The sequence below is a fragment of the Cherax quadricarinatus genome, chromosome 75 (assembly GCF_038502225.1).
Source record: "Cherax quadricarinatus isolate ZL_2023a chromosome 75, ASM3850222v1, whole genome shotgun sequence".
Lineage (NCBI taxonomy): Eukaryota > Metazoa > Arthropoda > Malacostraca > Decapoda > Parastacidae > Cherax > Cherax quadricarinatus.
The window spans coordinates 8547034-8565382 of record NC_091366.1 but is presented as its reverse complement, the minus strand read 5'-3'; the positions used below and the strand labels follow the sequence as shown (position 1 = coordinate 8565382).

General features: G+C 40.3%; 1 protein-coding gene across 1 annotated transcript in view; it reads right to left on the bottom strand.

Annotated features, from left to right (window-relative positions):
• LOC128691835 (glycosylated lysosomal membrane protein B) overlaps window positions 1-17257 on the bottom strand; it is a 39116-nt gene extending 21859 nt beyond the window's left edge. The window contains exons 1-3 of the mRNA XM_070101021.1: window positions 16933-17257; window positions 10708-10983; window positions 199-393 (exon numbers count right to left, since the gene is read on the bottom strand). Coding sequence (XP_069957122.1) covers window positions 199-393; window positions 10708-10983; window positions 16933-17010 — 549 coding nt within the window. The 5' untranslated portion in view covers window positions 17011-17257. The remainder of the gene's footprint in view (window positions 1-198; window positions 394-10707; window positions 10984-16932) is intronic.
• Between the last annotated feature and the right edge of the window lie 1092 nt (window positions 17258-18349).

Here is an 18349-nt window from a genome sequence, read left to right as displayed (position 1 = left end):
GTTAAGTTGGCCCATAATGCCTGGGCATAATAGAGGCTCTCTTTGTATTGCAACCCATTATTGTAAATACAAAATCTCAATGTACTGTTTGCAAAGATATAAAAAAATAAAATAAAAATGCCGAATCAGTGGATATGAGGGTTCTACTGTACATAGAATATTCTATAGTACAGTAATTTGAAAGAGATACAGCCTTACCTGAACAGAAATTTTGGTTTCATTAGGTAGAGAAGTTCCGCGAAATGTCTTTGTTTGAATACTTGCGCCCACTTCATGATCACTGTCGTTGGATACCATGTTAACTTCCCAAGTAAAATCCGTCATTGGAACAACATATCTTTGACTGGAGTTGTCAAAAATTCCTGTGTCATGCACATCATTGAACAAAATAAGCTGAAAAACAAATATACATTACAAAACTATCAAAAATTGTAAAGTTGTGTGCAACAGAAAAAATTATTTAACAAAGATGTAAATTTTCTAGGAATTATTTATATGAGTAAATAGTACACAGATCAGTATTATTTATATGAGTAAATAGTACACAGATCATTATTATTTATATGAGTAAATAGTACACAGATCATTATTATTTATATGAGTAAATAGTACACAGATCAGTATTATTTATATGAGTAAATAGTACACAGATCAGTATTATTTATATGAGTAAATAGTACACAGATCAGTATTATTTATATGAGTAAATAGTACACAGATCAGTATTATTTATATGAGTAAATAGTACACAGATCAGTATTATTTATATGAGTAAATAGTACACAGATCAGTATTATTTATATGAGTAAATAGTACACAGATCAGTATTATTTATATGAGTAAATAGTACACAGATCATTATTATTTATATGAGTAAATAGTACACAGATCATTATTATTTATATGAGTAAATAGTACACAGATCAGTATTATTTATATGAGTAAATAGTACACAGATCAGTATTATTTATATGAGTAAATAGTACACAGATCAGTATTATTTATATGAGTAAATAGTACACAGATCAGTATTATTTATATGAGTAAATAGTACACAGATCAGTATTATTTATATGAGTAAATAGTACACAGATCAGTATTATTTATATGAGTAAATAGTACACAGATCAGTATTATTTATATGAGTAAATAGTACACAGATCAGTATTATTTATATGAGTAAATAGTACACAGATCAGTATTATTTATATGAGTAAATAGTACACAGATCATTATTATTTATATGAGTAAATAGTACACAGATCAGTATTATTTATATGAGTAAATAGTACACAGATCAGTATTATTTATATGAGCAGGTTAGGTTCCAGGCTACTGGTGTACAGGAGGGCCCCACTTATACAGCAGGTTAGGTTCCAGGCTACTGGTGTACAGGAGGGCCCCACTTATACAGCAGGTTAGGTTCTGGGCTACTGGTGTACAGGAGGGCCCCACTTATACAGCAGGTTAGGTTCTGGGCTACTGGTGTACAGGAGGGCCCCACTTATACAGCAGGTTAGGTTCTGGGCTACTGGTGTACAGGAGGGCCCCACTTATACAGCAGGTTAGGTTCTGGGCTACTGGTGTACAGGAGGGCCCCACTTATACAGCAGGTTAGGTTCCAGGCTACTGGTGTACAGGAGGGCCCCACTTATACAGCAGGTTAGGTTCCAGGCTACTGGTGTACAGGAGGGCCCCACTTATACAGCAGGTTAGGTTCCAGGCTACTGGTGTACAGGAGGGCCCCACTTATACAGCAGGTTAGGTTCTGGGCTACTGGTGTACAGGAGGGCCCCACTTATACAGCAGGTTAGGTTCCAGGCTACTGGTGTACAGGAGGGCCCCACTTATACAGCAGGTTAGGTTCTGGGCTACTGGTGTACAGGAGGGCCCCACTTATACAGCAGGTTAGGTTCTGGGCTACTGGTGTACAGGAGGGCCCCACTTATACAGCAGGTTAGGTTCTGGGCTACTGGTGTACAGGAGGGCCCCACTTATACAGCAGGTTAGGTTCTGGGCTACTGGTGTACAGGAGGGCCCCACTTATACAGCAGGTTAGGTTCTGGGCTACTGTTGTACAGGAGGGCCCCACTTATACAGCAGGTTAGGTTCTGGGCTACTGGTGTACAGGAGGGCCCCACTTATACAGCAGGTTAGGTTCCAGGCTACTGGTGTACAGGAGGGCCCCACTTATACAGCAGGTTAGGTTCCAGGCTACTGGTGTACAGGAGGGCCCCACTTATACAGCAGGTTAGGTTCTGGGCTACTGGTGTACAGGAGGGCCCCACTTATACAGCAGGTTAGGTTCTGGGCTACTGGTGTACAGGAGGGCCCCACTTATACAGCAGGTTAGGTTCCAGGCTACTGGTGTACAGGAGGGCCCCACTTATACAGCAGGTTAGGTTCCAGGCTACTGGTATACAGGAGGGCCCCACTTATACAGCAGGTTAGGTTCTGGGCTACTGGTGTACAGGAGGGCCCCACTTATACAGCAGGTTAGGTTCTGGGCTACTGGTGTACAGGAGGGCCCCACTTATACAGCAGGTTAGGTTCTGGGCTACTGGTGTACAGGAGGGCCCCACTTATACAGCAGGTTAGGTTCTGGGCTACTGTTGTACAGGAGGGCCCCACTTATACAGCAGGTTAGGTTCTGGGCTACTGGTGTACAGGAGGGCCCCACTTATACAGCAGGTTAGGTTCCAGGCTACTGGTGTACAGGTGGGCCCCACTTATACAGCAGGTTAGGTTCCAGGCTACTGTTGTACAGGAGGGCCCCACTTATATAACAGGTTAGGTTCCAGGCTACTGTTGTACAGGAGGGCCCCACTTATACAGCAGGTTAGGTTCCAGGCTACTGGTGTACAGGTGGGCCCCACTTATACAGCAGGTTAGGTTCCAGGCTACTGGTGTACAGGAGGGCCCCACTTATACAGCAGGTTAGGTTCCAGGCTACTGGTGTACAGGAGGGCTCCACTTATACAGCAGGTTAGGTTCCGGGCTACTGGTGTACAGGTGGGCCCCACTTATACAGCAGGTTAGGTTCCAGGCTACTGGTGTACAGGAGGGCCCCACTTATACAGCAGGTTAGGTTCCAGGCTACTGGTGTACAGGAGGGCCCCACTTATACAGCAGGTTAGGTTCCGGGCTACAGGTGTACAGGTGGGCCCCACTTATACAGCAGGTTAGGTTCCAGGCTACTGGTGTACAGGTGGGCCCCACTTATACAGCAGGTTAGGTTCCAGGCTACTGGTGTACAGGAGGGCCCCACTTATACAGCAGGTTAGGTTCCAGGCTACTGGTGTACAGGAGGGCCCCACTTATACAGCAGGTTAGGTTCCGGGCTACTGGTTTACAGGAGGGCCCCACTTATACAGCAGGTTAGGTTCCGGGCTACTGTTGTAAAGTGAAGCATAGTCTTTTCGCTTTCAAATGCACATAAAAGCCTGATAACATATTTACATTACGTTTACAATATCATATATTAACTAAGCAATATATCTAGGCCTAAAAATATACAGTACACACATTACTTACCTTAAAATAATTTCGTCCTTAGCTTATAGTAAGTGGTACAAATAATTATTGTAGGAAGCCTCAATAACTGAAGAAGTATAACTGAAAAACCACTGCATTAGTTAAACACTTTAAAGTAGGGCCTGCCAATGTATAAGCATACAGTTACAATGAATGGTTTTGGGTACTTGACGAGCTGTTAAAATTATAAAATTGTAATATATGTCTTCCATGTACAGGACCCCCGCTTTACGATCAGCTCCCAATGCGACCAATTATGTAAGTGTATTTATGTAGGTGCGTTTGTACGTGTATGTTTGGGGGTCTGAAATGGACTAATCTAATTCACAATATTCCTTATGGAACCAAATTCATTCAGTAATGGCACCTGAATATACTTCTGGAATGAAATAATATCGTAAGCCGGGGGTCCACTGTACTTAGAAAATTAAAACTGTAATACATGTTGTAACCTTCACAAAGAAATAAATCTTTATTCTTTATTTATTATTCATAATTTACACATTTCACACAGTTATAACAAGCTCAAGGGTAATATTAACATGACCATTTTACACTAGGCATCACTAGAAAATGGAAAAGATTATTTTTAAGAAATATACTGTACATACAGTATATGCATCACGTACTATAAGCTCACACAAAGAGCTGTAGAGAAACTACTGTGTCATCGGTTTGCATGCAGCCAGCAGTAATAGCCTGGTTGATCAGACCCTGATCCACGCCTAGTCATGGACTGGGCTGGGGGGGCACTGACCTCTGGAACACCCTCCAGATATACTGTATCACAGTCATGTCACAAGTTATCCATAGTCTCACAAAATCGTAATGACATGATTGCAAACAAACCATACCACGGGCAGGATTGAACCCACGGTCAGAGAACCTCAAAACTCCAGACCGTCGCGTTAGCCACTGGACCAGCTAACCACAATAAGATTCGTCCAACTAGGTATATTTCTACACCACAGGAAGGTTAGCATAGGCACCACTTGCATTTGTGGTCAGAGTGGTGCCTATGCTAACCTTCTTTTTATGTAGAAATATACCTAGTTGGACGAATCTTATTGTGGCTAGCTGGTCCAGTGGCTAACGCGACGGTCTGGAGTTTTGAGACTCTCTGACCGCGGGTTCAATCCCACCCGTGGTATGGTTTGTCCATAGTCCTTCCATGGTCATACCAAGATCATACCACAGTCATATCATAGTAAAACCATAGTTAAAGCTATCATACCATAGCTTCTATCATACCACAGTTTTGACAGTCATACCATGCATACCAGAATGTACAGACACAATACAAGAAACAAAAACCTCTGATATTCCACATGTTTGATGCTCACTATACTCAAGTATTGAAGTGTATGTGACTAGATGTATAGTACCATACATGTCTTCTGGGAAATGACTGATACTTTTGATCATTATTGTGGCTAAAGTAAAAGTGGAAAGTGATGTACAGGTAGTAAACCATCAGTGGATAGAAACGAGAGTAAATGAAGTGAAGACAAAAGGTGACATCCTGTAAATAACAAAAAAAAAGGCACAATACCGTGACTGGAACGATACACAAATAACCCGCACACAGAAGAGAGGAGCTTACGACGACGTTTCGGTCAGACTTGGACCATTTACAAAGTCACAAGTCGGACCGAAACATCGTCGTAAGCTCCTCTCTTCTATGTGCTGGTTATTTGTGTGATATCCTGTATACTACATGCAAACAAGCACTGCGAGAAGGATGACTAGTCTAAGTAGAAGTATGTAAACTTTTCTGTTTAGGTGTAAAAATTAGAAACAAGTGTGTGCAGAAGAGGTTTGTGATATCAGGAGGGAAGGCTCAGTAAAAAACTGATTAGTACAACTGATAAGGTAAAGAGATAAAGGATAGAGTTCTACAATGCAAAGTACCATAACTTATTAGAGGTGGGAACTCTCACGGTTGTAGTCAGGTACAGTAAAGAATGCCTTCTCAAGCCAGTAATGTACATTCTGCTAAAACAAAGTAATGTGGGGACTTCTAGATATCTTCCAAATTTTTCTTATGTTGAATAAAAAAGTTAAAAAAGTGGTGAAGGAGTGAAGGATAACAGAAAATCTCCACTATTGATAGAGTTAAGTTAAATCATACTATATTTTGACATCAGGTTACATTTACAAGACTATGTAGTAATGATCCACATTCAACAGCAGGAATATGATGCAAATATTTTCAGTCTAACTAGTGATCCTCTTCAGTCTGAAAACCTCACTCTATACAACTGCAAACAAACCAAGGAACTGGCCTGGAGTTTTATAACTCACCAAGTCCTAACCGATATAAGCTGGGAAGATATACTAAGTAACACAGACCCCAATTTATGCCTAGATCAGATTAACTTGGTGGCACTCAATGTATGCACAAGGCTTATTCCTCTAAGAAAAAGGAGGAGTAGATGTAAAATAGAAAGAGACAGGCGCTCCCTTTAGAGGCGACGGAAAAGAATAACAGAGCGTCAATACATCTGAAATGCGTAGGGAGACACTGGTCAGAGAAATAGCAAGCATCGAACTTAAGCTAAAGGAATCTTATAGGAGTCAGGAATCGCGGGAAGAACTAAAAGCCATAAATGAAATCGAAAGAAACCCAAAGTATTTCTTCTCCTATGCCAAATCAAAGTCGAGAACAACGTCCAGTATTGGGCCCCTACTTAAACAAGATGGGTCCTACACAGATGACAGCAAGGAAATGAGTGAGCTACTCAAGTCCCAATATGACTCAGTTTTTAGCAAGCCGCTAACCAAAATGTATTTTTTATGAGAGAGCCACAGAATTTGGTTAACACAAGCCTATCCGATGTTATCCTGACGCCAAATGACTTCGAACAGGCAATAAATGACATGCCCATGCACTCTGCCCCAGGGCCAGACTCATGGAACTCCGTGTTCATCAAGAACTGCAAGAAGCCCCTATCACGAGCCTTTACCATCCTATGGAGAGGGAGCATGGACACAGGCGTCGTCCCACAGTTACTAAAAACAACAGACATAGCCCCACTCCACAAAGGGGGCAGTAAAGCAACATCAAAGAACTACAGACCGATAGCACTAACATCCCATATCATAAAAATCTTTGAAAGGGTCCTAAGAAGCAAGATCACCACCCATCTAGAAACCCATCAGTTACACAACCCAGGGCAACATGGGTTTAGAACAGGTTGCTCCTGTCTGTCTTAACTATTGGATCACTACGACAAGGTCCTAGATGCACTAGAAGACAAAAAGAATGCAGATGTAATATATACAGACTTTGCAAAAGCCTTCGACAAGTGTGACCCCATGGCGTAATAGCGCACAAAATGCGTGCTAAAGGAATAACAGGAAAAGTCGGTCGATGGATCTATAATTTCCTCACTAACAGAACACAGAGAGTAGTAGTCAACAGAGTAAAGTCTGAGGCAGCTACGGTGAAAAGCTCTGTTCCACAAGGCACAGTACTCGCTCCCATCTTGTTCCTCATCCTCATATCTGACATAGACAAGGATGTCAGCGACAGCAACGTGTCTTCCTTTGCAGATGACACCCGAATCTGCATGACAGTGTCTTCCATTGCAGACACTGCAAGGCTCCAGGCAGACATCAACCAAATCTTTCAGTGGGCTGAAGTTCAACGATGAGAAATTTCAATTACTCAGATATGGTAAACATGAGGAAATTAAATCTTCATCAGAGTACAAAACAAATTCTGGCCACAAAATAGAGCGAAACACCAACGTCAAAGACCTGGGAGTGATCATGTCGGAGGATCTCACCTTCAAGGACCATAACATTGTATCAATCGCATCTGCTAGAAAAATGACAGGATGGATAATGAGAACCTTCAAAACTAGGGAGGCCAAGCCCATGATGACACTCTTCAGGTCACTTGTTCTATCTAGGCTGGAATATTGCTGCACACTAACAGCTCCTTTCAAGGCAGGTGAAATTGCTGACCTAGAAAATGTACAGAGAACCTTCACGGCGCGCATAACGGAGATAAAACACCTCAATTACTGGGAGCGCTTGAGGTTCCTAAACCTGTATTCCCTGGAACGTAGGCGGGAGAGATACATGATTATATACACCTGGAAAATCCTAGAGGGACTAGTACCGAACACACGAAAATCACTCACTACGAAAGCAAAAGACTTGGCAGACGATGCAACATCCCCCCAATGAAAAGCAGGGGTGTCACTAGCACGTTAAGAGACCATACAATAAGTGTCAGGGGCCCGAGACTGTTCAACTGCCTCCCAGCATACATAAGGGGGATTACCAACAGACCCCTGGCAGTCTTCAAGCTGGCACTGGACAAGCACCTAAAGTCGGTTCCTGACCAGCCGGGCTGTGGCTCGTACGTTGGTTTGCGTGCAGCCAGCAGTAACAGCCTGGTTGATCAGGCTCTGATCCACCAGGAGGCCTGGTCACAGACCGGGCTGCGGGGGCGTTGACCCCCGGAATTCTCTCCAGGTAAACTCCAGGTAATGGGTTCAAACCCCACTCATTCCTTTGTTTGTTTCCTGCTATTGAATGTGGTTATTTTAACAGATTATACATATGGTCATTGTATGGGTCACCCAATGCATGATTACAGTAGATTCTAGTTAGCACATTCAGGCAGCACACTTGCAATAAATTTTATTATTTTTTTATTAACACATTGGCCATTTCCCACCAAGGTAGGGTGGCCCGAAAAAGAAAAACTTTCACCATCATTCACTCCATCACTGTCTTGCCAAAGGTGTGCTTACATTACAGTTATAAAACTGCAACATTAACACCCCTCCTTCAAAGTACAGGCACTGTACTTCCCATCTCCAGGGCTCAAGTCCAGCCTGCCTGGTTCCTTGAAACCCTTCATAAATATTACCCTGCTCACACTCCAACAGCATGTCAAGTCCTAAAAACCATTCGCCTCCATTCGCTTCTATCTAATATGCTCAAGCATGCTTGCTGGAAGTCCAAGCCCCTCGCACACAAAACCTCCTTTACCCCTTCCCTCCAACCTCTTCTAGGCCGACCTCTACCCTGCCTTCCCTCCACTATGGATTTATACACTCCCAAAGTCATTCTATTTTGTTCCACCCTCTCTATATGTCCGAACCACCTCAACAACTTCTCCTCACCCCTCTGGATAATAGTTTTGGTAATCCCACACCTCCTCCTAATTTCCAAACTAAGAATTCTCTGCATTATATTCATACCACACACTGCCCTCAGATATGACATCTCCACTGCCTCCAGCTTTCTCCTTGTTGCAACATTCACCACCCATGCTTCACACTCATATATGAGCACTGGTATAACTATACTCTCATACATTCCCCTCTTTGCTTCCATGGGCAAAGTTCTTTGTCTCCACAGACTCCTCAGTGCACCACTCACGTTTTTCCCCTCGTCAATTCTATGATTCACCTCATCTTTCATAGATCTATCTGCTGACATGTCTACTCCTAAATATCTGAACACATTCACCTCCTCCATACTCTCTCCCTCCAATTTGATATCTAATCTTTCATTACCTAATTTTTTTGTTATCCTCATGACCTTACTCTTTCCTATACAGTGGTACCCCGAGTTTCAAACTTAGTTTGTTACAGAAGGCTGTTCAAGTGCCGATACTGGATGAATTTGTTCCCATAAGAAATAATGTAAATTAGGTTAGTCCATTTCAAAGGCCAAAAATACACATACAAATGTACTTACAATAATAAACTTACATAATTGTTTGAGTTGGAGGGGTTCGAAACTCGAGGTACTACTGTATTCACTTTTAATTTTCTTCTTTTACATACTCTACCAAACTCATCCACCCACCTCTGCAACTTCTCTTCAGAATCTCCCAAAAGCACAGTGTCATCAGCAAAGAGCAACTCTGACAACTCCCACTTTGTGTTAGATTCTTTACCTTTTAACCCCACACCTGTTGCGAACACCCAAGCATTCACGTCTCTTACAACTCCACCTATAAATCTACTGAACAACCATGGTGACATACACATCCTTGTCTAAGGCCTACTTTTACTGGGAAATAATCTCCCTCTCTCATACATGCTCTACCCTGAGCCTCACTATCCTCGTAAAAACTTTTCGCCACTTTCAATAACCTACCTCCTATTCCAAACATTTGTAACATGACTGAAATATTCTATCCAAGAGCAAACTGCACCAGAAGACTGATACAGCATGTCATAAATTTTTGGAAAACTGAAGTCCACTTTGTGCATCAAATCCTATTCAAACAAATATCCATGGGCTATTTACCTCCTGCCCCGCAGTTAGACAATGGGCAGCCAGGCCACACGATGTAAACAATACCCATGCTCCATCATGTGCCAATCAATTAGTTTTGGAACTTTCCAGGACCCTATTTCATCTCTGGATATTAACCACGGCATCCAAGATGAATACTAATGTTGGGATTCCAAGAAAAAGAAAAAGCATGAAGTATTAGCATTATGAAAAAAGAGAGATCTTGAAGGTGGGGTATGTGTGATGCAGACAGCCCACACTTTTAGTCGCAGTGAAGTAACAATTCATAAATTTATTAAGAATGTGCGATGAATAATCTGGTGTGATGGATAATCTATACTGTGACCTCCTAAAAAGAATAACGAAGGTCAACATAAGTAAATAAAACAGAAAAGTTACTGAAAATGTGAATTGAGCAGAAAATTACAAAAGGTGCCCCACTAATTAGAATTTAAGGTAAGAACAATTTTTTTTTTTAGCTACATGTACAGTGTTTTATTAATGTAAACTTACTGTGCAATGTAAGTTAATGTAGCAGTAAAAAACTTAAATTAAAAAAACTTATTTGACTTTTTCCTTGTGGTCTCAAAAACATAACCCTATTTTTCCCCTTATGGCCTTAGTCCAGTTAACATGATTTAAGTTGAAATGCCAGTTTCCAGAAACGTAAAGCAAGATAAAGATTTTATTTCTTTGCAAGGTTATAATGTGTATTTACAATTTTGATTGGTTAAGTACAAAGAAAGCCACTATCATGCCGGGGCATTTCGGGCAGACTTATCCTAATACATAATAACTACTTAAGTCTAGACAAGTTAAGTGTGTGTGTTAATTGAAACCATACTATACACAAAACCACTTTGAAATTTACAAAGGCTAAAAAGAGTAACAGTAACAACTCACATTTGGTATGGAAAAGCCAAATACATGGACAGGGTCTTTATCAAAGGTCACTGAGGCTTTAGATGGCACTTCAAGCTCTGTCCAGTTGACAGTCATAGTTGTATTCAAAGCTGTTGTCACCACCAGGAAAGAGGGAGCTCCATGAGTACCCCATAGATGATGAATAGAGTCGTTCTTGCCATTGGCAGTAACATGGATTAACCAAGGTTCATCACAGTCCATTCTTGCATCTGTTTCTTTTTCTCCACAACCTGGGTTGACCTCTGGTGTTAATACCTGTTGGGACACAATTATGAATATTATGGAAGCAATGTAGACAGCAGCACTGTAACCCACACTCGACTCCCTCAACAGACATGAATACATAATTATACTAAACTTTATCAATGTATGGTAGCACTTCCTTAAACTGCAGTTCATAGAATGTAGGTGAGAAAGATATGTCATGATTTACACCTGCAAAATTCTGGAGGAAATGCTCCCAAATCTGAACACTGAAAATGCTAAATATGAAAGCAAGAGGCTTGGCAGACGGTGCAAAATATCTCTGATGAAAAGCAAGGGTATGGGTAGTACACTAAGGGAATAAGTAAGTTTATTTAGGTACAGGTACATATAATTACAATTATCATCCATAGTAACGTGTGTATGTGTGGAGACATGACTCTTCAATGTACTCCCTTCTTGAAGAAGGGAAATTACCAATAAACCCCTGGCTGTGGTACATATGCTGGACTGCATGCACCTTGTACCAACAAGCCAGCATCAGAGAGGCCTGGTCTGGGACCAAGAAGCATGGGCATTAACCCTTGAAATCAGTTCCAATGGATATAATCAATTCCAATGGATATAAGTAACTTTGACTTTCTTGGGTTATCCTAGGTAATTTACACTATGTATGATAATTGTACTTATGTGCACATGTACCTAAATAAACTTACTTAAAGTGATCACCATCACTCCAACAGTCCAAAACACTTCTCCTTGCAAAAATCAAAATTTGAAATAATAATTTGTTTACAAATTGTCATCAGAAATTTAGCCATGCCATAAAAAAATACAGCATTCACAATAATCACTTTATTGCCAGGTGAATACCGTAATTTTTGTGCCTTAACCATTTGTATTTATCCTCACAGCTTGAACTGTCTTAATGATAGTTCATTCATGTGTGTATGCACTGGCATACACACATATTTTCTTTTGTCTTACTGTATTCTGGTGCTGGCTCTACCCTTGACCTGGTACAATTATTATTATTATAATCAAAAGGAAGTGCTAAACATACTAGGGTCATACAACACTGACCCAGTACAGAAATCCTCTACTGCACCGTTTCTGACAAACTGTAGGTGTCAGAAAAAGCTGCTCCTCCTTTTGGATTCCTGTATTAGGTTCTTACCCGACTCTTTTTACCTTTATTCCTAGTATATATCCTTTATTGTGTAATAATAAGATATTATCTCCTACATTGTATAATAATAAGGTATTAAATGGACCCCAATGAAAATAAGTCACTCTTGTCTAACTTTTTTGGGTTATCTCAGGTTCTCTACACATATGCTGCTATGTATGATAATCTATGTAACTGTATTTGTGTATACCTTTGTGTATACCAGGCCCGGTGGCCTGGTGGCTAAAGCTCCCGCTTCACACACGGAGGGCCCGGGTTCGATTCCCGGCGGGTGGAAATATTTCGACACGTTTCCTTACACCTGTTGTCCTGTTCACCTAGCAGCAAATAGGTACCTGGGTGTTAGTCGACTGGTGTGGGTCGCATCCTGGGGGACAAGATTAAGGACCCCAAAGGAAATAAGTTAGACAGTCCTCGATGACGCACTGACTTTCTTGGGTTATCCTGGGTGGCTAACCCTCCGGGGTTAAAAATCCGAACGAAATCTTATCTTATCTTATCTTATCTTACCTACAGTACTTGGATTTTTTTTTCCCCATTGAACAGCTGTTCTTTCTAATACGCTTGTAACAGGATTCCAATAGGGAATATTTCTCCAATTCTCAGGGAAACTGAATTGTTGGATATGATCTGACCTATATTTTAACAAGTTCTGTCACACTATCACTTTTGGGTATTGGCCCAGACAGAACATTCACCATATATTAAGATTGTTACTCAAATTCTACTTAAACTTGTGAGGCTTTGGGCAAAGATGTTGTAAAAGTTATGCATAATAGCAGTGAGCTGCTCATAGTGTATAGAGTACAGTAATGTCTATGTCTGGACAATATACAGTACTACGTATATACATTACCTAAGATCAACTCTCACTGAATCCTATTCCACAGGTGCTGTACTGATCCTTAAGTATTTAGCACTTCAAAATTAATAATAATAATGTCATTCCAACTTCCTTATCTGGTTTATTATAGTACAATATTTGGAGGACCTTAATCTTAATGCTGTGGATTAAATTTACGGAAAATTGTACTCTCAAGTCGTACATCTGCTCAGTTTTCATAGAGTTGACAATTGGCCGCCGTATCAAACGTGTCCGCCTGCCCGCGCCCACACAAAGCATCCCACGCATTCTGACTCAGTTTGGCTTTGTTTCTCGTTGAGTGAGCATTACCCCATACGTTCGAATAACATTTCATAATAATCCATTGTTTTTTGTGCTTGTTTATTGAGTGAGACTGCTAAATAAGCCACCATGTGTCCTCGAGAAGGATTTTGAAGGGTTTGAGGCTAACCCTGATGACCCTACACCTATTTTGGAATCTATCGGGGAAGTCCATGGGGTTGAATGTGAGTGGCCAGGATGTGGAAGAGTTGGTGGAGGACCACAGGGAAGAGCTAACCACTGAAGAGCTGCAAGACCTTTAAATGGAACAGCAACATATTGCAGCTGAGGAAATTACTTCAGAGGAGGAGGAAGAGAGAGGGGAGAATATGCCTTCTTCAGTGATTAAAGACATGTGTGCAAAGTGGAATGAGTTGCAAAGTTTTGTGGAGAAATATCACCCTAACAAAGCTGTTGCAAGCTGTGTCTGCAACATGTTCAAAGACAATGCCTCGTCCCATTTTAGGCAAATCTTAAAGAGACGCCAGAAACAGACCTCTCTGGATAGATTTTTTTTTGCGACAGGGGTCAAGTGACTCTCAAGCTGGTCCTAGTGCCAGTAAAAGACAACGAAGGGACGTATCCCCAGATAGGGCCTTGATACCTAAAGTCCATATGGAGGGGGATTCCCCTTCCAAACAATAACCTCTTCTCCTCCCTCTCCCCTCCTCGCTGTCTTTCATACGCCAACAAAAGTCTTCAATAAAGCTAAAAGTGATGTTAAATGTGCATCTATCCATTTCATCAGTCATTTATATTTATTTATCATTGTTTTCTTATGTAAAACTATAGTTATTCTCTATAAAATGTATTTTTTGGTAATATTTTTGGGTGTCTGGAAGGAAATATGTAATTGGATTTACATTATTTCTTATGGGAAATATTGCTTCAGTTTTTATACAGTTTGGTTTTCATCAGAATTTCTGGATGAATTAATCATGAAAACCGAGGTTCCACTGTATGAATAGAGTTAACAAAATAAAATACATAAAAAAAAAACCTTACAGTATTCCACTCGATTTCTTTTCTTTTTTGTCTTCTGTGTCACATGTTCAAATGAAAAAATTAATATTTGATGCCTCATAGAATTCACAAAACCATAATATATATATATAAGAAATATTAGTAAAGAAACTGAATTATCATTTATAATACAGTGGACCCCCGCATAACGATTACCTCCGAATGCGACCAATTATGTAAGTGTATTTATGTAAGTGCGTTTGTACGTGTATGTTTGGGGGTCTGAAATGGACTAATCTACTTCACAATATTTCTTATGGGAACAAATTCGGTCAGTACTGGCACCTGAACATACTTCTGGAGTGAAAAAATATCGTTAACCGGGGGTCCACTGTTTAGTATAAAACTAGAAATATAAATAAACGACTTAAAAATTAGTGTAGCTTAGGTGCCCCGTGGCCTGGCGGCTAAAGCTCTCGCTTCACACAGTGAAGGTAAAAACATTGGGCATGTTTCTTTGCACTGGTTGTCTATGCTCCCCATCAGTAAAATGGGTACCTGCGTGTTAGTCGATTGGTGTGGGTCACATCCTGGAGACAAAACTGACCTAATTTGCCCGAAATGCTCTGCATAACAAGTGGCTTTCTATATAGTAGTATGTCACTGATGTCAGCTATGGTCTGTATACCTTGTATATGTACTTGTAAAAATAAAGATGATATTATTATTATTATTATTATCACACCTGAACAAGAGCAAGATAAACCCACCAGGCCTGGTGGCCTGGTGGCTAAAGCTCCCGCTTCACACACGGAGGGCCCGGGTTCGATTCCCGGCGGGTGGAAACATTTCGACACGTTTCCTTACATCTGTTGTCCTGTTCACCTAGCAGCAAATAGGTACCTGGGTGTTAGTCGACTGGTGTGGGTCGCATCCTGGGGGACAAGATTAAGGACCCCAATGGAAATAAGTTAGACAGTCCTCGATGACGCACTGACTTTCTTGGGTTATCCTGGGTGGCTAACCCTCCGGGGTTAAAAATCCGAACGAAACCTTATCTTATCTTACAGTACTGTACATAACTTTTGAGACTAAACCATGTCTACAGTTAGATATTAATTAAAATAAATGAATCTGAAGACAACAAACCTTTTGTGGTTAATAATCCAATCTTTTTCAAAGTGATTATGCAGAGTTAAACATTCAAAGATTTAAAATTTTTTTTGCTAAAGCTACAGTAAGCACAGACAGCATATTCAATTCAAGTTTATTTCCATTGATACATTGTTTATACAGGAAAGAATGAAACATGAATGCATGGTTATACAGAGCATTTAGTTAGGGTAAGCTTATTTGCAGTTTCCACAGCAATGTGATCATAAGATGAAAATGATCTTACTGGTACGTATTACCAATCCATCCGCAATCAGAAGTCTCAAATATTTTCCAACAGGCAAGGGGCTCAGCTATATATAGATTTATTAAAACTGTAGGTTTTAATAACCTAAAGTAACGTAACCTAAACCTATAGAATGTTGTTGGTTAACCTGTGGATATATTTTATCATGTAACTGATGATTCACTGACAATAGTGATTTGAAAAGTGGATGACTTTTCTTAACACCAAACTAAGTACATACATGCAACATTATTTTAACGTTTTTAACACACCAGCCGTCTCCCACCGAGGCTGGGTAACCCAAAAAAGAAACACTTTCACCATCATTCACACCATCACTGTTGTACCAGAGGTGTGCAGATTTGACAGTTAAAATGTCCCTCCAAACATCAAATATCCCAAACCCTCCTTATATTATATTAGCACAAATTATTTTCCAGTTTCTGCTCCATCTTTATTTTTGTACTCTTTGGCTTTAGTTTGATTTTATTAATACTATTACTATTCAAATTAGTAACAAATTTTTAATGCAAGAATAGGCTAGGTTAAGCAATATTATTTTGATGACAATAAAAACAGCAATTGTGATTATAATATAATCACATTATTAGCATTATTATAATCAAGGGGAAGCGCTAAACCCGTAGGATTATACAGCGCCTGTGGGGGGTGGAAGGTATTCAAGGTTAATTCAGGGAACTGGAGAACAGATCCCATTCCTTGGATCAAGAGCCTTGAGGGGTATATTATCACAGTGATCAAGATAATGATAAAGATTTTTATTGCAATAAAATACATTGAAGTTTCACTGAATGAATTTACAGGTTAGTTAGTCTTGGGATAACAAAATATTAACATAGAAATAAGTTACTTTGTTTTGGGTTATCCATGGTAAATTACACTGTATGATTATTGTAAAGTTTATTTGATCACAGGTGCACATAATTCAAGCACCTCGAGGGATACCTTGAAGGTCCCTCGAGGGATACCTTGTGGGTCTCTCAAGGGATATCTTGAAAGGCCCCTCGAGGGATACCTTGAAAGACCCCTCGAGGGATACCTTGAAAGACCCCTCGAGGGATACCTTGAAAGACCCCTCGAGGGATACCTTGAAAGGCCCCTCGAGGGATACCTTGAAAGACCCCTCGAGGGATACCTTGAAGGGCCCCTCGAGGGATACCTTGAAAGACCCCTCGAGGGATACCTTGAAGGGCCCTCAAGGGATACCTCAAGAGAAACAGCAGCCATTTTAGTTAAAAATATAAGCAGAGTTACATTACTTACAGTCCTGGTAGCCGAGGTCGTAGTTAACACTTGTAAAGTCACCATCACCATCAGTCTCCACCATATTAAACTAGACATTACTACTAGATACCTAAACTAGTGTAATAGAGAAGTATAAGAGCAGTTATGTTACTAGACGAGTGTATGAGCACACTAGACGAGTGTGAGAGAGGAACTGACTCCCTGACAGATAAAAATGTTCACCAGGAGATAAAACTATTGACCCTGAGGATGATAACAGGTGTCATCATCATCATCATCACCAGCACCAATAACAACCTTGATCACACTATCAACACTCACTCATCATCACACCTTACTAACACTAGTCACCTTCCCTGACTTATCTTAAGTAATTTACGATATGTAAGTTAATTTATTCAGGTATACACAAATATAGTTACATAGATTATCATACATAACAAGATATGTGTAGAAAAATTATTATAACCCAAAAAAGTCAGATAAAGTGACTTATTTCCGTTGGAATCCTTATATATTTATGTGTACCTGTGCCTAAATGAACTTATTAATAGTATTATTATTATTATTATTATTATTATAAAAAAGAAGCGCTAAACCATAAGGGTTACTAACAGTAAGGTCACTTGACTGTTTTTTTGTGTTATCCTGGGTAATTTACACTATGTATGATAATTGTAATTATGTGAACCTGTACCTAAATAAACTTACTAATTGTAAGGTCACCTTGTCAGACTTTTTCCTTGTATATATTAGAGTGATAATTCACCTCTAGGATTATATCCATTTTTTCGTACTGAAAAAGTCTTTTGTTATTTGTAGTTTGAATGTGTAAATAAGGTTTTATTTAGGCCTGATGCATAATTTTAAATTCTGTTTCGATTCTGTGAAGTAGATTATATAGAAACAGTAAAAATGAACCTGGTATAACTCAGTAAAGTTAAATGAATGAAATCAATGGTTGACATAACTCAGCTGGCTGACATAACTCAGGTGGTTGACATAACTCAGCTGGCTGACAGATAACTCAGGTGGTTGACATAACTCAGGTGGTTGACATAACTCAGGTGGTTGACATAACTCAGCTGGCTGACATAACTCAGGTGGTTGACATAACTCAGCTGGCTGACATAACTCAGGTGGTTGACATAACTCAGGTGGTTGACATAACTCAGGTGGTTGACATAACTCAGCTGGCTGACAGAGACCTACACTGGTTGACATAACTCAGCTGGCTGACAGATAACTCAGCTGGCTGACAGACCTACACTGGTTGACATAACTCAGCTGGCTGACAGATAACTCAGCTAGCTGACAGAGACCTACACTGGTTGACATAACTCAGCTGGCTGACAGAGACCTACACTGGTTGATATAACTCAGCTGGCTGACAGATAACTCAGGTGGTTGACATAACTCAGCTGGTGACAGATAA